This window comes from Bombyx mori, chromosome 17 (assembly GCF_030269925.1).
Source record: "Bombyx mori chromosome 17, ASM3026992v2".
In the NCBI taxonomy this organism is placed as follows: Eukaryota; Metazoa; Arthropoda; class Insecta; order Lepidoptera; family Bombycidae; genus Bombyx; species Bombyx mori.
The window spans coordinates 7,186,586-7,212,100 of record NC_085123.1 but is presented as its reverse complement, the minus strand read 5'-3'; the positions used below and the strand labels follow the sequence as shown (position 1 = coordinate 7,212,100).

The window sequence follows — 25,515 nt, the reverse complement described above, 5'->3', positions numbered from 1 at the left end:
GGTCAGGCACCTCGGGTGCAAGTGTTGGAAATGTAGAAAACGATGGTCGGTCTCGCACTATTTCTGAAGAAAGTCCGTATAAATGTTCTAGTTTAAGAAATGTTTCAACAAATGCTACCGTACACGCAGACTCAAACAGAAAAAAAAGAAAAAAAAAAAAAAAATGAAAAAAAAAAAGAAAGAATTGTTAGTCATTGAAGGGTGTATCCGGTCCAATGACTTGGCTAAAGGGATGTTAATCCGGACTAGCAAAAAAAAAAAAAAAAAAGAAAAAAAAAATGTAGGTCGTTGAAGGGTGTATCCGGTCCAACGACTTGGCTAAAGGGATGTTGATCCGGACTAGCAAAAAAAAAAAAGAAAAAAAAAAAAGAAAAAAAAAATAATAAAAAAAAAGTGTGAAGTCATTGAAGGGTCTGTCCGGTCCAATGGCTTGGCTATAGGGATTTTCATCCGGACTAGCCACAACAATTAGCTACAGGGATTGCGATCCGGTCTAGCATTATCCGGTCCAGTTCGAAAAACTGAAGGGATAACAATTCCGATTTAAGTTAAAAGGGACATACTTACATACCTGAAGAGTTTTAAATGAACTGGCCCAGGTATGTAAGCAGTCAGTATTTATAGCCAGTATAGGATTTTCTGAAGAATTATGCGAACCGAACCGTATTAGATTGTTAATATCATAGACCACGTTTTAAGTTGCATCCGTTAATGTCAGGATGAACGAATACGCTTATTGTCTACAGAACAACCATAAAAAGGCGCACGAGGACGAGCGCATGTCAGTATGGCCGTGACGGCGTTAACAATATTTCTAATAAACATCACGTGCAACAGGCGTGACTCACACAAGCCGGGTGCGCCGGCCGTGTCGTTCCACTCGTGCAACAGAAGTGACTCATAAGCCAGCTGCGCCGGCTAGTACAAAAAGGCGGTGCGTGCCTTGCGAGAAACATTCGTTGGACTGCGCTTGCCTGGTGCACTTACTATATCCTTGTTACGTTGTGTGATTCAGTGACTGTTGTACGTACTGGTTAAAGTTGGACAAGTGTTAAAGTGAATTGTTAAGATAACATATTGTTGATTAAATCAGGAATCAGAAGTGACATCGTTTTACTTGGTGTTCAACAAGATAATGTCTACCATCAAGCCTACATATATATACAGTATGCTATTTAATCTAATTTAATGCGTAAGCGTGACAACGACGTGTGATAATATAAATCTTATTTAATTAAAGATAAATTAATGTAGACACAGTACTTAAGACTCACTTTTTCAATGAATTCCACTTATTGAATTTCAAGCGTACAACAATAAGAACAATGAGCTCCGCCCCGTTGGGCTACTCGAGACGGAATGTCTTGTGCATTTTTTTCTACCTATGCTGATAGCCTTGAGATGCTATATCAGCGTTACCCTAGCTGAGCTCAAGGTAGGCTCAAACCAGAGGTGTTGCTAGCACTGACAGTGCAGTGCTTAGCAGAATCTACCACCGGATCGGAAACGCTGAGAAGATCCGGCGATCAGTGGGCTGTGTCTGTGGGTTAATTTACTCGTCGAGCCCATCGTCGCAAGCAACGGGTTCAGCGAGGACGATGACCGGTCTTGTGCGACAATAGTCACTCCTATTTATAGTAGAAAGGTGGCCATAACTTAGTCAAGAATTCTTTTGAATACCGTTATAAATAATTGTTTACACGCGTTGGACTTTTAATAGCTAACCAACATTATCAATATTAAGGAAACAATTAATTTAAATTATTCTTAGTTAACTAAATAGTAACGATGAGGCGAACCATATAATTTTTATACATAGTATACATACGATACATAGAATTTTACATAGTTCTTACAAAACTTTACATAATTATACATTTTTTATACATAGATAAAACAGACAATAACATCAGTTTCAGCTTCTAATATGAACTACAGACTGAGAGGCATAATAGTGTTTTTCCATTAAGGTCTTTGTTCGGGAACAACTAACAGTGAAATTACAATGATACGAGTGTAATCGATAGAGCACACTGCTGGGATCGTATTTCGTAGCGTCGCGACGCTTCGTCCGCCCGGAGCGACTTTACTTCCTGCACATCCATGGCATATTATGTATGTATGTACATATATGTTTATAATATGTATATATAATAATATATGTATATATTAGGGTGGGCAAAAAAACTTTTTTTTCCTTAAGGTACTACGAAAATATCGTCCAAGATGACGAAAAAAAATTCTTGTAAAGTTTGAGCTCTTAATATTAATATTTAGAGGTGCCGTATCGTGATTTTTTATTTCCCATTTAAATAACACAGGTTTTTTTTTCTTTTTCTCATTTTATTGTATCTCAACGAATTATCGTGTAGTAAAAAGAAATACAACTTTTTGTAGGGATTTAAACGGCCTACAAAAAGGTCTGAAATAATTTTTTGCTAAGTCAACTCAGTTAAAAGCTATTCGCAGTTAAAGTATAACCTAAAATAATACAGTCAAACCTGGGTAAGTGAGAACTGGATAAGTGAGAAAACTCTATAAGTGAGAGTAATAACCAGGACCCGTCATTTTAAGCTCCCAAAACCTCTATTAGCGAGAAACAGAAACCTCTGTAAGAGAGAGTCGTTTTTCTCTTATGGACCTCCGTAAGTGAGACTGCTACTTATCTATACCTCTATAAGCGACAGTCGAGCTTTATTTATTTATATTATTAGGAGGAACAAATGACAAAACAAATTACAAATTTAACATCTTCTATTTTATGACTCATTCTTAACTTTCATGGAACTTCCTACCATTGTTTTTGTATTGTTTTCTCGTCAATATTGAACCTATTCTATTTCGTGGAACTAAATAACGTTGTTATTTTGTTGCATTATTTTCGAATGGACACGCGTCCTGTTTGTCGGACTTACTCAGTTTATCGTTAATCAATTGTGAAGGAAAATTCTATTCTGTATCATGTCAAAACGGAAAATTGAAGTACTGTCTTTAAGTGATAAACTTAAAATAGTTATTGCGTTTGAATCCGGAAAATCGCGAAATGAATTTTAGAGGAAGCATTAGCGAGAAACTCGGGTTAGTGAGAAACCTCTATAAGCGAGAATGAGATTGTGCTCCCTTGAACTCTCACTTATCCAGGTTTGACTGTATATGATGACTCACAATTTTTTATACTTTAAAAAAAAAGGCTTAAAAACATAAAACAACAATTTTTTTTCGTTTTTACTTTCCATATTTATTGAGAATGAAAGCTTTGAAAACTCATTTTAATGTAGTCTATTATTTATTAATTTGTTATTTGAAATCAAGTTTTACCGCAAAAATTACTGTAGCTGGTGATTCAAGCGCCACCGTTGCGCCATTATTTACATGTAAATACTGCCTTAAGCTACGTTAATCTTTAACTTTAAATAAACTTAACGAAAGGTTATTAGTTATGGAACTAAAGTTAAGGTATTAAATATAGAACATAAGAGCTACCTACTATGAAACTTTAACGCATTTTTGCTCCGACGGGCGCGACCATAGATTATACACTGAATATATTTGAGACGCGCGACGGGACCGATGCTTGGATACCTTTTTCACAAACATATAGCTCAGTCACTCCCTGATAGCTAACACTCCACTGAACTTTCACTGAAGCCGGAAAATACCTACGTTATACTCTATTGGCTTTGAGTATAAAACTTACCCATTTATCTTATTAAAATGTTGCTCAATGGAAAAAAAAATCGTCTCGTGGTCGAAAGTAACTTTTTTTCTGAGGCGTGCCGCCTAGGAAGTTTTTTGGTATGTTTGTTTTTTGGAGAATAGAGCAACCGTTATCACTGCTTAATTCTATGGTAGTAAAAAAGGTTTCATATAATGGTAACTACAAACTCCTTTAACCCCTTAGCAGCAGTTGAACTTGGCTTCAATAAACAGGATAAGAACATTAGTGCGTCAAGGAAAACGAGAAGCGTAATCAAGTATCAATTACTTAAATTGGTAACGAAAATGATGTCGAAATGTAAAAAGAGAACGCAAATTAATCAAACTAATGACCTCATTTTTCTACGTCTAGCTTAAAAAGGTCCGTGACTTAGAATTGACTTAATTTTCAGGGGATTGTTTTGATAAAGAGATTGTCTAAATAGAAAAGGAAACATTTATATTACACCGTGATTATGTATTTGACTTCAAATATTCACAAAAATCACTTTGAAAAGTAAATTAAAATAAAATACTTTCAGAAACAATTAATTGTTTTTGGTCCATCTATTTGGTGAGTACAGTTATACAATCTTAAGATATTAATCACGATTAGAAACTTTCCTTCAGTACCTAAGTACCTATTGTACTGGTGTTATTTTATGGCGTAGATGGCTCAACGAGCTCATGGTCCACCTGGTGTTAAGTGCTTACCTGGGCCTATGGACATTATACAGTTTATATAATAATAATAAATACAGGGTGGCCCATAAGTCCTTTGAAAAGTAAAATTTGAATAAAACGAACAGGGCGCGCGTGAGCGGTGCAGGGGAAGCGGGGGGAGTAACTTCGGTTTCTGGGAATTTAGTCGCGATGGAGCGTTTTACCGGAGCGGACCGTGCGTTTTGTGTGCGCGAGTTTTATAAAAACGACAATTCGGCAACCGTTGCGCGGCGTAAATTTCGAGAACACAAAGGTTTACACAACTTTGACGACACTCCAACTCTTCAAACGATTAAGAACTGGGTTGCTAAGTTCGAGGAGACCGGTTCGACGTTAGATAAACCGCGGTTGGGTCGCCCAAGGACGTCACGTACGGAACAAAACATAGACACAGTGACACAGTCTATTCGCGAAAATCCGACACAGTCAACTCGTAAGCGATATGTGGCTATGATCGAAGAGTTTTTCATACCAGAATTGCAAAACTTTTCAGGCTTTAATGCCAGGACGTGGTTTCAACAGGATGGGGCCACTTCTCACACCTCTAACACTGCTATGCCCGTTATCCGTCAACTTTTTCCTGGCAAAGTTATCTCTAAGAGAGGAGACATTTCCTGGCCTCCACGTAGTCCAGATCTGACCCCGATGGATTTTTTTTTGTGGGGCTACCTTAAGGCTAAAGTATACGACACAAACCCGCGGTCAATTGAGGCCCTAAAAGAAAACATCCGCAGAGAAATGACAAGCATTTCAGCAGTGACGTGCCGCGCAGTCATCGACAATTTTAGACGTCGTTTGCAAGAGTGCCGTGATCGCAACGGATTACATTTAGGAGATGTTATTTTCAAAAAATAATTCCCGTTTTTTAAGCTTTTTATGTAAATAAAAATTTAATTCATAATGTAATTAGTTTTATTTTAATAATTTTTTTTCATATCAAAGGACTTATGGGCCACCCTGTATAAACTATACATAATATATGATAATAATTTAAATGTACTCATTTGATTTTATCACATCAATCCATCTTAATAGGTTTGCGAACCCAGTCAAAAAAGCGGTCATTATAATTTCATTCAGTTCGTCTAGTACAATACAAAGATATTTTTTAAAGGATCGAAAAAAAAACGAATACTCACTTTGTTTAATGAAAAGAAGTGTAAAACATAAAAGATAAGTACGAGAGCACGTAAGAGTAGATATCATCAGATCGATGTTAAAGAAGATTCAAAAATTGTTAATTTCATTTTATATTATTTAAAGTTAATCATCATTACAGAAGGTTTCAGTGTGCGTCTTCCGGGTTTTGACTTCTTCAGTTTTTTTTCTTATCTGACAGCAGCAAAGCCTAAACGAAGGGTTACGTTTTTAGTCGTCTATGTACCTATGTATATATTGATTGTTTATATTGATATTCATCATCTATATCACTATTTTTATTTACAATTAAAATTGAAAACCGAAATTAGGACGAATATAGAATAAAGACTAAAAAACAATATTCTGTTCAATCCTTTGTTTATATACACGTGTAGGTATATAGTCAAAGGTTCAACCACTGAGTAGACACTGATATTTCCGAGCGCACATATTTTATAGCGCCTTCTTTTTTTTTATCATGAGTATTTATAAAACGAGCAAGGGGCGACGATCTTTGTATATTGGAATTTATGTGTATGTACCAACCAAAATAGAGTCGAAATAAGTCAACAAGCCTTAATGTCGCCAGACGAAAATCGGTCGAAGCAACGGAGGTGTGGCTAAGCGTATGGCGTGCTGCACATCTCTTCTGATTACTTTACTCCATGGGACGTCAGTCCAGTGTCCGTAGCAATACCTCCGCTGGCTCTCGCGCTCTCTCTGAAGCCCGATTAGACATGGCTGTTAACTCATAAACCGGGATAACTCACTAGGTCAAAACCAACGTAAGTTGGGCAGTGCAATACTGCGTCATCCGGTCCCTAAGTTTACACGTGGTCCTCTTGGATATTTTTCGTCAATCCCCAAACTGGCAGGCGACGTGACCCGAAGCACCTAGATAAATCAGGAGTCGAGCATTAATTCTTTCTCATAGTGGATAGCCACTGATAGGCAGTGACGGGTGAATATAGAATGAGGACAAAATTCTCTTACTCGCATAACCGGCGCGTTTCTACAAAATGGTGCATTAGCAGAATTCAAACATCACGAGCTGCTACGATCATCGCTTCGGAAAAAAATGTCGCTTGTTCCCAATTTTGTCACGAAAACACCCCTCCCATACGGGGAAAGAAACAAGCGTGTGCTTTACCGTATCATCGTAGTATCCAAGGTGAAGGCACTCAACGATCAACTTAACTAGGATCCAGTGTAGGTACCTCCCGAAGTACCGTGTCCAGGTAGGACCTGCAAAACCCTGGAGGTGAAGCATCCGTGGTACGCTCCGTCCAGTCCGAAAAGACCAAGCAAATCGGCTAGACGGTCCGCAAGTTGACTGCTAGGTTAGCCAGCTGCTTGAATTAAGCTGCACACACGAAACACTGAAATTTTTGTTTTTTGTACTCTGAAAACGCTGAGCTTCAAACGATTACAAATTAAAAACTATTCAAAGCCTTTTTTTCAACTATTTCCCATCTTAAGAAGTCAAAGCGCCAGATTACAACTATAGCATATTAGCTACGGCTTCCTCCTAAAATATTTCCCAGCGTTCTACATTGTCTACATTTCACTTGCCTGCATTCTCATAAATAATTTACTTCGCAGCCTTCGGGGTCGTTGAGACACTTTTTTCATTGTTTACAGTATTTTTTGGCGAACGAAATGATTACCTCACCTTCAATAATTCATCTTAGCTTCTGCTGAATAACACAAAAGCCTGCCCTATCCTTTGAATAAAATATTGCCGTTCCAAACAGTAAAAGCTCATTGATTCTTCACCACTTCTTTATCTCTTCGCTAAGAGTAAAGAATATTCTTAAGATTAAAACACATACATGAGCAAAGCAAGCGAAACCTCACATCAGCGAGGACCAATAAAATAAACGCCATTGTTCGACTTCCAAGAATAAATAACCACAATATTGTAATTATGTCAGATTGTGTCTCATGCGCTGATAGCAGATTATTTTCGTAATGTCACAAAATCTTATGATGAGCAAGCAATCTTACACATTATCAAATAGTAAAGATATTTCGAAACATAAGCAGTTACCTATTGCATTGTTTATTTTCAAACTTTACATTGTTCAAACACAGAGTATTCAAAAATTTAAAATTTTTACGTATTCAGTTGGCAATATGTGGATCAACATACTACGTTGTTAACGGTTCTTTGTATTCCAAACAACACAAGTAATTTACATTCCGAATGGCAAAAATAACATCTACATGATGAAGCTGTGGGTAAATGTAAATAAAAGTAATTACATTTTAAAGTACATTACAGTACAGTTTAAGTTTACATTACAGTTTAAAGAAACTCAATACACATTATATTCAAATCATCAGACTAGCTACAATGTTTCCTAAATCTTTTTTACCTAACCATCACCGCTTTCGGTAGTGCCGCACTATTTTTAGAAAAGGAAATCTATTGTACAAAATTCAATTACTAATGTAAGGGTATGGAGAACCTCTATTCATAACAAAATAAAATTATTTTTATCGGAATTAGACCGTAACTGTCTCGGTGAGCAATGTACATATTATTATATATTTCGGGATTCGATTACCACATTTCTCAGTCAAATATATGAATTACATTTAAATCATTTGAAAAGGGGCAAATTAGTTAAATTATGAATATTAGGTAAATACTGAATATTATATTAGATGTCTTAACATCCAACGACCTATTAATTATTAACAATTCATTCCGATAGAGGCACCCGTCACGTGCGGACGTGCTCATCGTCCACTCGATCGCCCGGTCTTTGTTCGCCCGGCTTTTGTTAGCCCGGCCATTGTTCGCGCGGCCTGTGTTTGTGGTACATCTGCCGACTAAGTGCTCTTTCTGGAAGTTTTTATTTGTTTTGTTTCCTTTTGTTGTTTCTGTGTTCGTGGTACATCTGCCGACAAAGTGGTTTCCTGCAAGTATTTATTTGTTTTGTTTCTTTTCGTAATTTCTGTTTTGTTGTGCTTTTTCTTTGTCCTGTAGTAATCGCGCCGCATTGCCACCTGTGTTCAATAGAACCGCTCAGGTCCGAGAAGTTGGGGCCTCGCCGCAAGGCGAGTGTTTTCAAGACCCGGGGCCGCCCCACCTGGGTACTCAGCGATCATGGACGCTGTATTCGCGGAATTCCTCCGACTTCGCCACCCACAGCTCGCCTCGGAGTTTTTGGCCTTCAAGGCCAATCACACTGCGAGCCCTCTCGAGGACTCCGCCGCGCTCGCTGCTCCTGCGTCGCCTGTACCTGCGTGCAGAGCTTCTGCATTGAGCACCGCAGCCTCTGTCGTGCCTGCCGCTCCCGTGTCGCCTATACTGGCGAGAAAAGCTGCTGCGTCGTCCGCCGTGACCATCGTTTCAGCTGAGCGATCATCCGCGGCCTCCGTCGCGCCCTCTAAAACACCTACACTTGCTCGTAGGTCGCCTGCACCCGCCTCCTCGTGCTCCGACTCTGACTCGGACATGGAGGTCGACCTCGCCCCCGCCTCATCGACGGATGGATTCACCCTGGTACAGAAGGGTAAGAAGCGTGCCGCGGAGTCTCGAGCTCCCGCGGCCGCTAAAATTAGCAAAGCCGTGAACGCGTCGCGCCCCCGCCCTCAGACTCCCGTTGCGCCCCCAGCCCGTGCCACTCCGTCGCCGCGTCCGGTGGCACAAAATAAAACCCAGACCCCTCCCCCGGTTATCCTTCAGGAGAAGGCAGCTTGGGATCGAGTTTGCCTGGCCCTTAAGGCCAAAAATATAAATTTCACGAATGCCCGTAACCTCGCGAACGGCATTCAAATTAAGGTTCAAACACCCGACGACCATAGGGCCCTCTCTTCTTACCTCCGTAAGGAGCGTATAAGTTTCCATACGTATACGCTCCAGGAGGAGCGCGAGCTCCGCGTTGTAATACGCGGAATCCCTAAAGAGTTAGATGTAGAGCTCGTAAAAGCCGACCTGTTAGAACAAGGCCTACCAGTGAATTCTGTGCACCGTATGCACACCGGTCGCGGTAGAGAGCCATATAATATGGTTCTAGTCGCTCTCCAGCCTACCCCCGAGGGTAAGAAAATCTTTAACACACAGACCGTCTGTAGGCTCTCTGGTATCGCTGTCGAAGCCCCCCATAAAAAAGGCACTCCTAGCCAGTGCCATAACTGTCAATTGTACGGGCACTCTTCCCGTAACTGTCACGCGCGCCCCCGATGTGTTAAGTGTTTGGGCGATCACGCCACGGCCCTCTGCGCTCGCGACCAAAAAACCGCGACGGAACCGCCTAGCTGCGTCCTGTGTCGAACACAGGGTCACCCCGCGAATTACCGTGGTTGCCCCCGAGCCCCTAAAATAAATCGCCGCGTCGCCCGCCAAAACCGCCTCCGAGCTTCCGGCCCAGACATCAAAGCCTCGGCACCCTCTGCGTCGCAGGCTAAGCCAGCGTTCGTTCCGGCGGCGGTGCCCAGTGTCTCGGCCTGGGCAAAACCGCTGCCGTACACGAACACGGCTACAACTCCCTCCTCCGCGATTCGTCCCGCCCCCGCGACTCGTCCCTCTCCCGCGACTTGCCCTCCGACCGCGTCCGACAATCTCGCTTTAGCGATCGACTTCTTTCAGTCGATCAACTTTGAGCGCGTTAACGCTTTGGGCGACGCCATTCGCGCTGCCTCCACTGCACAACACTTTATCGCCGTTGTGCAGGAATACGCCGACGTATACGCGTCATTAAATACGTACGTCCTCCCCTCACTCCGCCGGTAATCAATGGCGTATATAAGTAGAATAAAGCCCCTATCCGTAACGATAGGATTTTTTAACGCTTACGGTCTCGCAAATCAACGTGATCAGGTTTCTGACTTTTTGCGTGACCACCAAATTGATATCTTTTTAGTGCAGGAGACCCTACTTAAGCCCGCGCGCCGTGACCCTAAAATCGCGAACTATAACATGGTCAGGAACGACAGGCTCTCTGCCCGTGGTGGTGGTACCGTCATTTACTATAGAAGAGCCCTGCATTGCGTCCCGCTCGATCCTCCCGCGCTCGCTAATATCGAAGCATCAGTGTGCCGAATCTCACTGACGGGACACGCGCCGATCGTTATCGCGTCCGTTTATCTTCCACCGGATAAGATCGTTCTAAGCAGTGATATCGAGGCGCTGCTCGGTATGGGGAGCTCTGTCATTCTGGCGGGCGACCTTAATTGTAAACACATCAGGTGGAACTCACACACCACAACCCCGAATGGCAGGCGGCTTGACGCGTTAGTCGATGATCTCGCCTTCGATATCGTCGCTCCGCTAACCCCGACTCACTACCCGCTAAATATCGCGCATCGCCCGGATATACTCGACATAGCGTTATTAAAAAACGTAACTCTGCGCTTACACTCGATCGAAGTAGTTTCAGAGTTAGATTCAGACCACCGTCCCGTCGTTATGAAGCTCGGTCGCGCTCCCGATTCCGTTCCCGTCACGAGGACTGTGGTGGATTGGCACACGCTGGGCATCAGCCTGGCTGAATCTGATCCACCATCGCTCCCGTTTAACCCGGACTCTATCCCGTCTCCTCAGGATACCGCTGAAGCCATAGACATCTTAACGTCACACATCACCTCGACATTAGATAGGTCATCGAAACAAGTTGTAGCGGAGGACTTCCTTCACCGCTTCAAATTGTCCGACGATATTAGGGAACTCCTTAGAGCTAAGAACGCCTCGATACGCGCCTACGACAGGTATCCTACCGCGGAAAATCGTATTCGAATGCGTGCCCTACAACGCGACGTAAAGTCTCGCATCGCCGAAGTCCGAGATGCCAGATGGTCTGATTTCTTAGAAGGACTCGCGCCCTCCCAAAGGTCTTACTACCGCTTAGCTCGTACTCTCAAATCGGATACGGTAGTAACTATGCCCCCCCTCGTAGGCCCCTCAGGCCGACTCGCGGCGTTCGATGATGACGAAAAAGCAGAGCTGCTGGCCGATACATTGCAAACCCAGTGCACGCCCAGCACTCAATCCGTGGACCCTGTTCATGTAGAATTAGTAGACAGTGAGGTAGAACGCAGAGCCTCCTTGCCACCCTCTGATGCGTTACCACCCGTCACCCCGATGGAAGTTAAAGACTTGATCAAAGACCTACGTCCTCGCAAGGCTCCCGGTTCCGACGGTATATCCAACCGCGTTATTAAACTTCTACCCGTCCAACTCATCGTGATGTTGGCATCTATTTTCAATGCCGCTATGGCGAACTGTATCTTTCCCGCGGTGTGGAAAGAAGCGGACGTTATCGGCATACATAAACCCGGTAAACCAAAAAATCATCCGACGAGCTACCGCCCGATTAGCCTCCTCATGTCTCTAGGCAAACTGTATGAGCGTCTGCTCTACAAACGCCTCAGAGACTTCGTCTCATCCAAGGGCATTCTTATCGATGAACAATTCGGATTCCGTACAAATCACTCATGCGTTCAACAGGTGCACCGCCTCACGGAGCACATTCTTGTGGGGCTTAATCGACCAAAACCGTTATACACGGGAGCTCTCTTCTTCGACGTTGCAAAAGCGTTCGACAAAGTCTGGCACAATGGTTTGATTTTCAAACTATTCAACATGGGCGTGCCGGATAGTCTCGTGCTCATCATACGGGACTTCTTGTCGAACCGCTCTTTTCGATATCGAGTCGAGGGAACCCGCTCCTCCCCACGACCTCTCACAGCTGGAGTCCCGCAAGGCTCTGTCCTCTCACCCCTCCTATTTAGCTTATTCGTCAACGATATTCCCCGGTCGCCGCCGACCCATTTAGCTATATTCGCCGACGACACGACTGTTTACTATTCTAGTAGAAATAAGTCCCTAATCGCGAAGAAGCTTCAGAGCGCAGCCCTAGCCCTAGGACAGTGGTTCCGAAAATGGCGCATAGACATCAACCCAGCGAAAAGTACTGCGGTGCTATTTCAGAGGGGAAGCTCCACACGGATTTCCTCCCGGATTAGGAGGAGGAATCTCACACCCCCGATTACTCTCTTTAGACAACCCATACCCTGGGCCAGGAAGGTCAAGTACCTGGGCGTTACCCTGGATGCATCGATGACATTCCGCCCGCATATAAAATCAGTCCGTGACCGTGCCGCGTTTATTCTCGGTAGACTCTACCCCATGATCTGTAAGCGGAGTAAAATGTCCCTTCGGAACAAGGTGACACTTTACAAAACTTGCATAAGGCCCGTCATGACTTACGCGAGTGTGGTGTTCGCTCACGCGGCCCGCACACACATAGACACCCTCCAATCCCTACAATCCCGCTTTTGCAGGTTAGCTGTCGGGGCTCCGTGGTTCGTGAGGAACGTTGACCTACACGACGACCTGGGCCTCGAATCAATTCGGAAATACATGAAGTCAGCGTCGGAACGATACTTCGATAAGGCTATGCGTCATGATAATCGCCTTATCGTTGCCGCCGCTGACTACTCCCCGAATCCTGATCATGCAGGAGCCAGTCACCGTCGACGCCCTAGACACGTCCTTACGGATCCATCAGATCCAATAACCTTTGCATTAGATGCCTTCAGCTCTAATACTAGGGGCAGGCTTAGGGACCCCGGTAACCGTACTCGTCGAACTCGACAAAGAGGTCGACGTGCAACCTAACCCATGCATCAGCCCGCTGAGTTTCTCGCCGGATCTTCTCAGCGGGTCGCGATTCCGATCCGGTAGTAGATTCATTCGCGAAACAATTGCTCTTGAGTTGTTAGGTCTCCTTCGGAGGCGCTCGGGCAGTTGTTAGCAAATCCCACCCCTCTTGGCTGAGCCTTTGCTCGCCCACCTGTCCTGGTGAAACTGGAAAGGCCTTCGGGCCACCAGTAAACTTTCAATCATAAAAAAAAAAAAAAAAAAAAAAAATATTAACAATTGACAAAAACATTCTTTTTTTTTATTGCTTAGATGGTTGGACGAGCTCACAGCCCACCTGGTGTTAAGTGGTTACTGGAGCCCGTAGACATCCACAACGTAAATGCGCCACCCACCTTGAGATATAAGTTCTAAGGTCTCAAGTATAGTTACAGCGGCTGCCCCATCCTTCAAACCGAAACGCATTACTGCTTCACGGCAGAAATAGGCAGGGTGGTGGTACCCACCCGCGCGCACTCACAAGTGGCCCTACCACCAGTAATTACGCAAATTATAATTTTGCGGGTTTCATTTTTATTACACGAAGTTATTCCTTCACCGTGGAAATCAATCGTGAACATTTGTTGAGTACGTATTTCATTAGAAAAATTGGTACCCGCCTGAGATTCGAACACCGGTGCATCGCTCAACACGAATGCACCGGACGTCTTACCCGTTAGTCCACGACGACTTCAACGTTCAAATCCATACTGCAAGGAAATTTTAAAGCTGGGTTCAACGTGGGTTGTTATTGCTCGCACGCCACCTAATGTACCATAGTGTTTCAATGTCAGAAGGCATTTTATATAAAAAAATCTGAATCCACATAGATTTTTTTTCAGTATACATTAAGTTTAAAAATTTAAGCAAGTAGGTGCCTAATGATTTTGACATTATAAGCTACTGCATTTATTAAAAAAAATACACAATCAAGTCAACATATATTTCTAAAACAAAGAGCAAAGGAAACATTTGAATATTAAAACACGCAAGCTATTTAATGAAACACTTTTATGTTGAACCACCACCCGCAGACACTCTAGAGAGTTGTGACCGCACGAGAACGCCCGCAGCTGCGCGTCCTGTGAAGCTGTGATCATTAACTTAACTCGCACTGTCTCAATACATACTCGTATTAGAAAGTACGAAATGACAGATAATACTAGTCATATCCCCACTTTATATCTTCTATCTTCTTCTTCTATATTATTATTATTATCGTTATATTTAAATATAAAAATGAATTGCTGTTCGATAGTCTCGGTATAACTCGAGAACGGCTGGACCGATTTGGCTAATTTTGGTCTTGAATTATTTGTGGAAGTCCAGAGAAGGTTTAAAAGGTTTAAATAAATATGAAAATGCTCGGAATTAAAAAAAAAACATATCGGCCCCCACAGACACAGAATTCAGACAGGGCAAATGGTCCAGTTGCACCGCAATAGAAATTTTCCACGTCGCACCGTAATACTCTGCTGTCTTGGTTGGTTATATAAAATGTGTTGTCTTGGGCTATATACCAGCGTGAGGTACACTGTAGACAGTGTCTCCATAGTCCTCTCCGGGATACCTCACTACGAAAGGCGGCATATACAGCAGAAGCGACTATTCGTATTCTTTTTAGCTGTTAACTTTATACCAGAGCGGTCGTAATAGTAGTAATCCGTAGAATATATTAGTAATAATTGGAGGATCGACGTACCTCGTATATGTCAATAGTTAACAAAGCGATGCAGACCAACACTAAGCAGTTGCAGTTTTAAAGTGGACTAGCAAGTAACAATACTCTAAAGATTTAAAATTAAAATAGGTATATACATACCTACATGTATGGTGGTAGCCATCACAGAACACAAGATATTTGAAAGATGCCTAAATCTCTCTTACGACATTTTCAAGATAAGCTTGCATATATACAAGTTCCGAACAATAACATCCGGACCGTCGGTCTACCGAGCAAATATCACCCGCTCGGTGGAAGATCTTTCCTTTGTCGTATATCTCTCCAAACTGGTGACCTGCGACGGAACAATTGCAACCTTCACACTTCATCATCAGCGCATCAAGAACTTCGGCTATCACAATTCCCGCATTCTCGCAGATAAAAGCAACTCATTGACAGTCGTCCCACAGAAAGCCAGCATCGCAGCCTCAACAGGACGATCGTAGCCGACTCACCGCACTTCCTGGTCCTTCGGCACGCACCTACACTGCCTCATCACGCAGCATTCAAGCTCTTTTCGATATCGAGTCGAGGGAACCCGCACCTCCCCGCGACCTCTCACAGCTGGAGTCCCGCAAGGCTCTGTCCTCTCCCCCCTCCTATTTAGCTTATTCGTCAACGATATTCCCCGGTCGCCGCCGACCCAGTTAGCTTTATTCGCCGACGGCAGTGGTTCCGAAAATGGCGCATAGACATCAACCCAGCGAAAAGTACTGCGGTGCTATTTCAGAGGGGAAGCTCCACACGGATTTCCTCCCGGATTAGGAGGAGGAATCTCACACCCCCGATTACTCTCTTTAGACAACCCATACCCTGGGCCAGGAAGGTCAAGTACCTGGGCGTTACCCTGGACGCATCGATGACATTCCGCCCGCATATAAAATCAGTCCGTGACCGTGCCGCGTTTATTCTCGGTAGACTCTACCCCATGATCTGTAAGCGGAGTAAAATGTCCTTTCGGAACAAGGTGATACTTTACAAAACTTGCATAAGGCCCGTCATGACTTACGCGAGTGTGGTGTTCGCTCACGCGGCCCGCACACACATAGACACCCTCCAATCTCTACAATCCCGCTTTTGCAGGTTAGCCGTCGGAGCTCCGTGGTTCGTGAGGAACGTTGACCTACACGACGACTTAGGCCTCGAATCTATCCAGAAATACATGAAGTCAGCGTCGGAACGGTACTTCGATAAGGCTATGCGTCATGATAATCGCCTTATCGTAGCCGCCGCTGACTACTCCCCGAATCCTGATCATGCAGGAGCCAGTCACCGTCGACGCCCTAGACACGTCCTTACGGATCCATCAGATCCAATAACTCTTGCATTAGATACCTTCAGTTCTAACACTAGGAGCAGGCTGAGGAACCCCGGTAACCGTACTCGTCGAACTCGACAAAGAGGTCGACGTGCAACCTAACCCATGCATCAGCTCGCTGAGTTTCTCGCCGGATCTTCTCAGCGGGTCGCGATTTCGATCCGGCAGTAGATTCATTCGCGAAGCAGTTGTTCTTGAGTTGTTAGGTCTCCTTCGGAGGCGCTCGGGCAGCTGTTAGCAAATTCCACCCCTTCTGGCTGAGCCTTTGCTCGCCCACCTGTCCTGGTGAAACTGGAAAGGCCTCCGGGCCACCAGTAATCTTTCAATCATCAAAAAAAAAGCATTCAAGCTCAGTCTCGACTCACCGCAGACTTCGAGCAGCTATCTCAACACGGCCAACGCTAACTAAATGACACGACCTCCAGTCTCGGAGGGGAGTGGTGTGGCGGTAGCCACCACAGAACACAAGATATTTGACAGATGCCTAAATCTCGCTTACGACATTTTCAAGATAAGCTTGCATATATACAAGTTCCGAACAACAACATCCGGACCGTCGGTCTACCGAGCAAATATCACCCGCTCGGTGGAAGATCTTCCCTTTGTCGTTTAAGCCTCCTCAAACATGGTTTAGTTTTGGCTATGGAGGGTACAGGTAAGGAAAACTGTATCTGTGTGTGAAAAAGTGTCCGTTAAATTCTGCTAAATAAGGGTGGCGCTACAGTAACAACCGGGTAAATTTTAAAAAAGGCGCTGGACGTTATTAGAATAAAATAGATAAATGAAAAAGGACAATAGAACTGTAAGCACTACAAAATCACAAAAAGTATTTTATTTAAAGCTGATAAGAAAATGCAATCGATGTCTCCACGTTCTACCACAGCAATAATTCTAGGTTTTATTGACGAAATTAATTTGGTAGTAAACATCTGAGGTCTATATTACAGTGTCACTAACTTCAAAATCTCCCATATGAGATAGTTCTCCTTACCTCTACCCTCCATAGTTTTGGCGGCCTTTTTAGATTTTCCACAGATTAAATCTTGTTTTTATTTATTTAAGAGATTTTACGACCTATAACTAAAACCTTTCATAAACCATTATTTTAATTTAATATTCTTATTTTTATGAAAAATGATAACATGGAGTGAAATGAAATAAAGATGATTCATTTGAGACATTAATCAACTAGGATGAAATTAAATTAAATGAGATAAGATGATATGCGATGAAATATAATCTCAGTAAAATGGTGGTCATTTACTGAGATTTTTTAAGTAGACTTTTTGGAGGATCCCGAGAAGTTACGTCCAGCGGCTTTGTTTCATTTTCCTACATTTGTGCACTTTCACAGATATTAAACAGTTAATACACATTTAAACCTGAAGAAACACCAAATAGACAAAATAAAACAAATCACACAACTTCACTCCTCGCGCTCCCGCCAAAAAGTCCTTTAACTTGGTTGTTAGTAAAAGTTGGTAGTGACTGCACCTAGCTGTAACTACAATATGCCACAGTAGATGGAAACAAAACTAACATCGTGTACGAATTAATGTACCTTTGTTACATTAGAATTTCTTCGGGTTTAATCACATTAATTTATTACTTAGTTAATATTGGCGAGGTAAAAAACCGATTACCATATTGAAAAAAGAAAATGGCTAAAAAGTTGAGTTGCCAAAGAATTAACTAATAAAAAATTAGGTTATGTTGACATGTGGAACTGTATTGCAGAGTAGATTTTCCTAAACACATTATTATCACTAATTACGCCGCTTACAACAAAAAATACGTAGTTAAAGACGATATATATTGGAATTTCAAGGAATTACGCCCTGTATCTAATTGCTATTTTAGATAAATTCCCATTTTAAATTAACATTTAAGTTTTGTACATTCATTAACGCATGTTCAACTTTCTTGTATTTGTACTTATTAATGAAAATGGTGTCTGTGGAGATAAAGGTAAAGAAAGAAAAGAAAACCAAAGTATTTGCAGGGAGCAAAGTTGTCAAGCATAAGAAAAATAAACCTAAGAAATCTGTAGCTGAAAAAGCATTAAAACCGAAAAATTATGTACAAAATCCAACTCCGGCACCAATTATAAAGAAAAAGAAAAAGTATATTATGCCAACGAAGAGTGTGACAAACGACGTGGTAAATTCTTGTTTAACTGCTATCCTGCAATTATCCATACTCCACAAGAAAAAAAATACTATCCTTGATGACGAGTCACCAATATTTTGTGAGATATCCTGCATCAAGATACAAAGTGTTCAAACTAATATTAAATTGTAAGTAATGCCATGTTTACCTACCCAATCCCTTACCTGGCTACAATCCTTATTATAAGCTTGAAATTTAAAAACAGAATAATATTTGATACGAAAATCAGGTGATGATACCACCACTTAAAATGCAGATTAGAAAGTTTGTAGTAACCTCTTGAAGCAGTGAGCATTTCTGAGCCTTCTGATTTAAATGTAATACAATAAAAAATGGACATATTTATTAAATGGGAGATAGTTTTATTTTAAAAACAGCTCTTTGTATTGCTTTGCTACTAAAAAAATGAACACAGTGTAAGTAAATTAATGTAATATATTTTCCTTGCCTAGTGTGCTACCTAATAGCACTGCAGCATCAACAGGTGAAATATGTTTAATAGTTCCTGATATGAAAAAAGGAAGAAGGTTTGATCATGAGCCAACAATTGATCACTGGGAAGAATTATTAAGGAAATCTGGCGTAACACAGGTAAAATGCATACCTATTTTTAGTCTTAATTTAAAAATAATTTTGTACTGGGCCATTAACTTTCAATTTATCTAATACATATTTTAAAAACAAAAGTTGACTTACAAGTGTGAAAATAAAATTTGGTGCAGTCATGGCCTAGGATAAGGGTTTCGGTGTACTCATATTGAGAGATTCAAATATTCTTGTTTTTAAATCCCACAAGTAAATGTCAATATTTCTGCTGAAATATATACGAACACATGTTCACTTCCACAATACATAAAATAGTACCAAACCCAAATTTGGAGTTACTAGTCTTGTTAGTCTTTCATCAAGTCTTTTGCGGTAATACAGTTTGATGAAGAGAACCAACATACAACATATTGAGATTTAAACTTCATGCTTAAGGTGAATGGTGATATCTGAGTTCTGGTAGCCACTTAACCTCAGATGTGAGCACATTCACAAAAAATATTATAAAACTATGGTACAAATTGTACATATTTTTACAATCATGGCTAACTTTTGTAATATTACAGGTAAAAACAATACTTCCACTAAGGCAAGTAAAGGTAGAATATGATCAGTTTGAGTTAAAACGTAAATTATTAACTCAACATGACTTTATCATGGTCGACACCAGAATATTGAGCCATGCATCACATTTGCTTGGAAAAATGTTTTTCAAGAAACATAATATGTTAATACCAGTAAGACTGCATGGCCAACGTGACCTTAAGAAAGCCATTGAAGTTGGTTTACGCACTGTAGTTCTCCGTTTAAATATTGGAATAACATCAACCATTCTTCTTGGTCATACTGGTATGCCACTGGATACATTACAAGAAAATGTCATTTCTTTTGTTGATCAATTGAGAACTAGATATCCAGGGGGTGAAGCCAATATAAGATCTCTTGCACTATGTATTCCGATGTCTATAGCTGTGCCACTATATCTCACTTTAAGTAAGTAATATTAAATTTTATTTTTATGAACAGTTCTCTATTAGGTTGAAGGAACTGGATTCTTCCACTTCTTATGGCTGTCCCATTAATGATTAAATTAAAATATTTGAGATAGCTATTAAATTTACAATTTTCACTCTACTTAATAGCAAATGAGCTGTGCGAATTCCAATCATTTAGTGTATAATAAACATATATATGTATACAGATAGACTGGTCCTATGGATTTTTTTAAATGATGACGTCAGCGTTACGGATGCCATTCTCTTCATCATTTACTTCGTCATTTATCATTACCTTCCATAGTGACAATAATTAAGACTTAATTTTCCAATTAATTCCATTCATTCCCTTTCAAGTGTACAACGATAAAAACAGAGAGCTCCGCCTTGATCGGCTGTTTGTGTCGATCGAATGTTTTGTACTTTTTTTTTCTACTTAAGCTGATGGTCTACCATAGAGACCATATCAGCGTAACCTTAACTAGTAGGTGAGCTCACGGGGCTCAAACCTGACGACGTTGCTAACACAAACCCCAGCAAGAGCCGTGCTTCGCAGAATCTACCACCGGATCGAAAACGCGTTCCACTGAGGGGATCCGGCGAGAAACTCAGTTGGGCTGTGTCTGAGGGTTAATTTACTCGCCGAGCCCTTTGTCGCAAGCGACGGGTTTGACGAGAACGAAGACCGGTGCTTGTAGTACCTAAAAGCACCGTTAGTGGATCGGGAGGATCCGAAATGACGTGTTTTGGGCGACGTCGAATGTTTATCATTTGATCCGCAGGATCAGCTATGTAGTTTCTGGTTGCCACGATGAGAGGTTCTCGTATCGTGCCGGTTTATCGAAGTGGCGCATTGATGCCAACTGTAGATACTTACTGATGGACTCTAGGTCCAGGTACAAAATTATAATTTGCGTAATTGCTGGTGGTAGGATGTCTTGTGAGCCCGCGTCGGTAGGTACCACCACCCTGCCTATTTCTGCCATCTAGGAATAGTGCGTTTTAGTTTAAAAGGTGGGGCAGCCAGTGCACTGTACTAAGCCGCGTCCTCGTTGCAAAAATAGGACCGGAATTGTTTGCTTACGATGCTTGGCAGTGATGAGCCCTGGCAGGCGATGCTCCACTTTTACGAGTCCACCATCTCGCAGGAGGCGGTGGAACGGGAGAGGGAGAGCTCTTCTTTCCTCTCGGCGCCGTGCCACCGCCGCCGACCTCGGGGTCGGAGGAGGGCGTTTATCCAGCTCCGGCCCCTGTGAAGAGGAAGTCTCCTCCCGGTGATGGTCACAGGGCGACCTGAGGGAGTTGAGGCTGCGTCGCATGCTACCGTCACTCTAGCGCGCTGGCACCAAGAGGACGGGACGACGCATCGGCAGCTGCGGCCTGCGATGCGGTCCGCATTTTCGTCGGCGGTGTATCGCGTTCCGACCCCGCAGGCTGGTTCTGGCCCAGCGGGGTATCGCGGAACACCAGCGGCATCGCCCGGGCGGCCTGTTAGGGCAGTCGTACCGTGGAGACCGGCGTCGTTGGTCGTCGATTATCGTCTCAACGACCCGTCGGTCAGACGTTCTCGGGGTTGCGCCGCATGTCTGGTTGTAGTGTTGACCGCGGGAACCTCCCTACTCTGACCGGGTTCTGACCCAAAACGGAGATCGGACGTCGGGTGTAAGAGTGTAGGGGAATCGCGTTTAGTGCGGTAGGGCCCTAAAATTTCTAGGGCCTGCGGTCTGCTACCAACACTTGCAGATCGTCATGTCCCACATACCCAAAAAAATGTCAACATCAATCTAAACAACTCAATGCTAACGTATTACATTAAATTAAATTGTTTAAATATATTACAGGATCATCAAACACAGTTAATGCTCCCAAAATCAAAAAGAATAAACCAAAAACTTTCAACACAATAGAGGATGAATTGTCAACAATTCCAGGTAGCAAAGTGACTGTTGCACCAGACGGGACAGTACATGTTATAAAACCCAACACTCAAAAGAGGTACAGTTTACTTATAATAAAGAATACAAAAAAAAGGTATGATACTTCACAAACTAGGACTATTTTTACTATAGCAGCTAATCTCACCTAGTTCTAATAAGTTTATTTAGGATACAAGCAGATACCATGAATGCATCTGGCCCCCTATTACGCATTGCTGTAAATGGCAATAAAAACCCATATCTACTTAGTGCTTAGTGATTATGGAATCCTATATATATATATTACAATTTGAATCCCATTCCACCTTGAAAAAAGGTTGAAGTCTAAAATTTCTCTGTCTGGAATTAAAGGTATGGCTAGGTAGTAAATAATGAAGGACGCTTATTCTTTGGATGAATAATAAAAAAAAACAATTCTTGATGTAGAGCTGATCTTTGCGCTCATTAATGAGGAACTTCTTTAGTATATTGTTGTGCCTTGGTGTGTTGTCTAATCAATTTGTGCATCTATTCCTAGGATGGGAGGCTAAATAAAATTATAATATATGGCTTCCATGATAAAGCCTTTGCAAGCTCAACTGATTTATCAGTCTCAGGAACACCTTTGTTCCTTTATTCATTAGACCAAAACGCCTTGGATTGCCAGCTTATCTGATGCATCATTGACTCATGAACATTTTTGTCCAATATTCATTGGAAAGTAGAGCTAATTCAATAGCTAACTCCAAAGCTTCTTTCACAGTAAATAACTATATTGCTTTTCTTTTAATTTATAATGCTATATTTCAGTAACTGGCACTGTAAATTATTTAGTTGTCTTTGGTTCATTAAAAACAATATCTCTTAAAAAAAAATTAATACATTGATGGCTAAACTGTTTTTTTGCTAATTTTAATTTTTTCTACTAGGAAAATAAATACTGTAATTAAGGAAGATGAAGAAATTGAATCTGAAAATGAATACAGTGAAGACAAAGATGCAGCAGAAGATGACCAATCTGAATAAAGACTTAACAAAATAAAATTAAATAATATTGAATGTGACTTTATTTTGCTTAACAACATATAAAACATTTACAATGATATCCATAATATAGATTTAATCAATTCTTAATGGCTTAGGTATCAGTTATTGTCCTGGGTATAAACCATAGAATTTACTTCATCGTTCAATTGTTTGTCTTTTTCTATTTTTGGTACAACAGTGACCATCATTTTCACCGGCCAAACCTTCTTAAATTTTTTGAAATTTTTTACTAATGATACTGGTTCCTGCATTTCTACGGGTTCTTTTTTTATTATCAATTCACTTTTTACAGTAACAACAGTGGTTCCCAAGTCAAGATCATTCATTTTTTGATTTAGGTCATCACTTATTTCTTTTTTAATCCAATGCTGTACCTCTGAATATGGCTTTGTATAATTTTTTAATTCTTCAAGTTTCTTTCCTCTCATAGCAATTATTTCCTCTGTTGTTATAGTTTTCTTGACATTTGAAATAGACACTGTGGAGTTTCCTTCATCGCCTTTATCTTCATATCTACACAGTTTTGATGCATTCTCTTTTGCATTATCATTAAATTTTATAAAATTGAATAAATCATCGTCTGTATCAGCATCAGCTTTTCGTTTCATTGGTTTGGATAGATTTAGTTTTTTTTCTGATGTTTTGCTGTTATTTTTATTGGTAGGATTTACAAAGTTGAATAGCTCATTTTCAGATGAATTCATTTCCATGGCTAGTTTCTTGGGAGGATTCTGTACATCATCAAATTCTTGATGTTCAGTTTTTCTTTTGTTACAGTTATCATTTTCAATGTTGTTAGTCCCAGAAGCAAATTTCTTGTTGCTTTGGGTATAACTGCTTACTTCACTTAACTTTCTCTTAAAACTATTTGTGACTTCTAATGTTTCATTGAGAAGTACTTGTTCTTCTTTGTTTATATTTGTTATTTCTTGAGACTCTGGTGCCAAAATGTTAGTAATCTTATTTTGATCTGTTTGTTTAAGTATTTCATTAGAAATATTGAAGTCAGGATTGCAATATTTATTTAAAGAACAATAAAGTATGGCTGATCCAATTTCTGCATCAGGAATTACTCTTTTACCCTTGCTTTTTAAATATGAAATGATTTCTAACATCTGGTTTTTTTGAGCTTGTGTTTCTTGACTTGTACTTGATATATTATATTGTATGACTATGAAATCTGGCTCACAGAGTGAAGCTTTTGTTAGTTTTGACTCGCTCAACAACAAAGGTTCTGCAGAACTTTTAACTAGGACTTTTTTATACGTCTCAAACTGTGGTTTAGAAAAGAAAACACACTTTATTCCCAAAAATAAACTCTTTCTTTTATCATTAGGCAAAAATGAAACAATTTCTCTGTTCGATGTTGTTTCTATAATTTCAGGAGTAAATAATTGAGGGTCTGGTGGAATTGAAAGGTTATGTATAGATTCAAGGCATTTGTTCCAAAACTCAGTGGTTACTATATACGATCCTTGAACTAGTGCAAAAACAACTTCTATAGTTAAAGTCAATTCTGGCATGGTTAAATAACCACAACTATCATCCCATTCATTTTTTAGTTGCCCTCCTATTTTATCCAGAATAGATTTGAGGTGGAGAAGATTTTCTTTTTCAAATGTTGATGTACATGTTACCAGCTCAAGATTGTAAACCCGCCAAATGCAATTAAGCTTTCCCAATTTCACAATATCATCAGATTTGAGTTGAACTTTAGTAGTCAGTTTTTCGGTGCAATCATTAATGAACGTACCATACTTGGAATCCAAATCTTGCACAAATAAACAATTATTTGAAGACAGCGTTAAAGAAGCATGTCGCCTGCTCAGCGACGAATCATCAATTATAGGAAAGCTACATATCTGTTTATCAGGACTTCGGCCTATAATCACTTCCCTTTTTTCAGGGGTAATGTACAATACTCTTTCGTCATTCTCGGCTCTTAAGTACCACATCTTTAGAACTTGAAATCAGATCGTTTGTAGATTTATCAACACAAATTACAAACAGCAGTAAATAGCTACGCTTTTACCATAGACAGTAGTAGTAGTTTTATTTTTCCAAATGGAAAGGCAAAGGTATCCCACCATACAGCCTAGTGTTTTATAGATTTTTTTATGAAATATGATATTATGAAATGAAATTAAGCTGATTAATTTAATATAAAACATGGCATGGCATGAAATGAATTGAAATGAGATGAGATGATAATTATGATATGGGTATTTTTATGAAAAATTATGAAATGGAGTGAAATGAAGAATTTGAGACATTAATCAACTGGGATGAAATTAAGTTAAATAAAATGATATGATATGGGATGAAATATAATCTCAGTGGTCAAATCAAAATGGTAATCAAAATGGTGGTCGTTTATTGAGATTTTTTCAATGGACTTTTTGGAGGATCCCGAGAAGTTACGTCGAACGGCTTTGTTTCATTTTCCTACATTCGTGCACTTTCACAGATATTAAACATTTAATAAACCACCATTATTACACATTTAAACCCGAAGAAACACTAAATAGACAAATTAAAACAAATCACACAACTTCACTCCTCGCGTTCCCGCCAAACAGTCCTTTACCATA

The 25,515-nt window shown here is 40.9% G+C and overlaps 3 protein-coding genes and 1 long non-coding RNA gene across 7 annotated transcripts in view; 2 read left to right on the top strand and 2 right to left on the bottom strand.

The window, feature by feature from the left end:
- The window catches only part of LOC134200438 (uncharacterized), a 400,183-nt gene extending 394,863 nt beyond the window's left edge, over positions 1-5,320 (top strand). Inside the window, exon 2 of the mRNA XM_062673359.1 lies at positions 4,434-5,320. Coding sequence (XP_062529343.1) covers positions 4,570-5,274 — 705 coding nt within the window. The 5' untranslated portion in view covers positions 4,434-4,569 and the 3' untranslated portion in view covers positions 5,275-5,320. The remainder of the gene's footprint in view (positions 1-4,433) is intronic.
- Positions 5,321-5,427: 107 nt separating this feature from the next.
- Positions 5,428-7,501, bottom strand: LOC134200397 (uncharacterized). 4 transcript variants are annotated; one of them, XR_009975292.1, is made up of 4 exons: positions 7,232-7,501; positions 6,710-6,938; positions 6,330-6,453; positions 5,428-5,767 (listed from the first exon to the last, which is right to left on the bottom strand). It is a non-coding gene; the product is annotated as an uncharacterized LOC134200397 (long non-coding RNA). The 4 variants fall into 4 exon arrangements; XR_009975290.1 differs by having other exon boundaries at positions 6,777-6,938; XR_009975293.1 differs by having other exon boundaries at positions 6,777-6,922.
- A 10,285-nt stretch (positions 7,502-17,786) lies between these two features.
- LOC101736043 (ribosomal L1 domain-containing protein CG13096) lies at positions 17,787-22,936 on the top strand. The gene is made up of 5 exons (XM_004925823.5): positions 17,787-18,548; positions 18,873-19,011; positions 19,533-19,959; positions 21,803-21,956; positions 22,807-22,936. The coding sequence occupies exons 1-5, from the start codon at positions 18,193-18,195 to the stop codon at positions 22,901-22,903; spliced, it is 1,173 nt and encodes a 390-aa protein (XP_004925880.2). The 5' UTR covers positions 17,787-18,192; the 3' UTR covers positions 22,904-22,936.
- On the bottom strand, positions 22,927-25,498 carry LOC101736181 (nibrin). Its single transcript, XM_004925824.4, has one exon. It carries the CDS (start codon positions 24,877-24,879, stop codon positions 23,023-23,025), a length of 1,857 nt encoding a protein of 618 aa, XP_004925881.2. The 5' UTR covers positions 24,880-25,498; the 3' UTR covers positions 22,927-23,022.
- Between the last annotated feature and the right edge of the window lie 17 nt (positions 25,499-25,515).

Coding starts and splice junctions, on each gene's coding strand:
- LOC101736043 (XM_004925823.5), top strand. CDS start 18,193: ATGAAAATGGTGTCTGTGGAGATAAAGGTAAAGAAAGAAAAGAAAACC. Junction 18,549..18,872: donor GTTCAAACTAATATTAAATT/GTAAGTAATGCC, acceptor TTCCTTGCCTAG/TGTGCTACCTAATAGCACTG. Junction 19,012..19,532: donor GGAAATCTGGCGTAACACAG/GTAAAATGCATA, acceptor GTAATATTACAG/GTAAAAACAATACTTCCACT.
- LOC101736181 (XM_004925824.4), bottom strand. CDS start 24,879: ATGTGGTACTTAAGAGCCGAGAATGACGAAAGAGTATTGTACATTACC.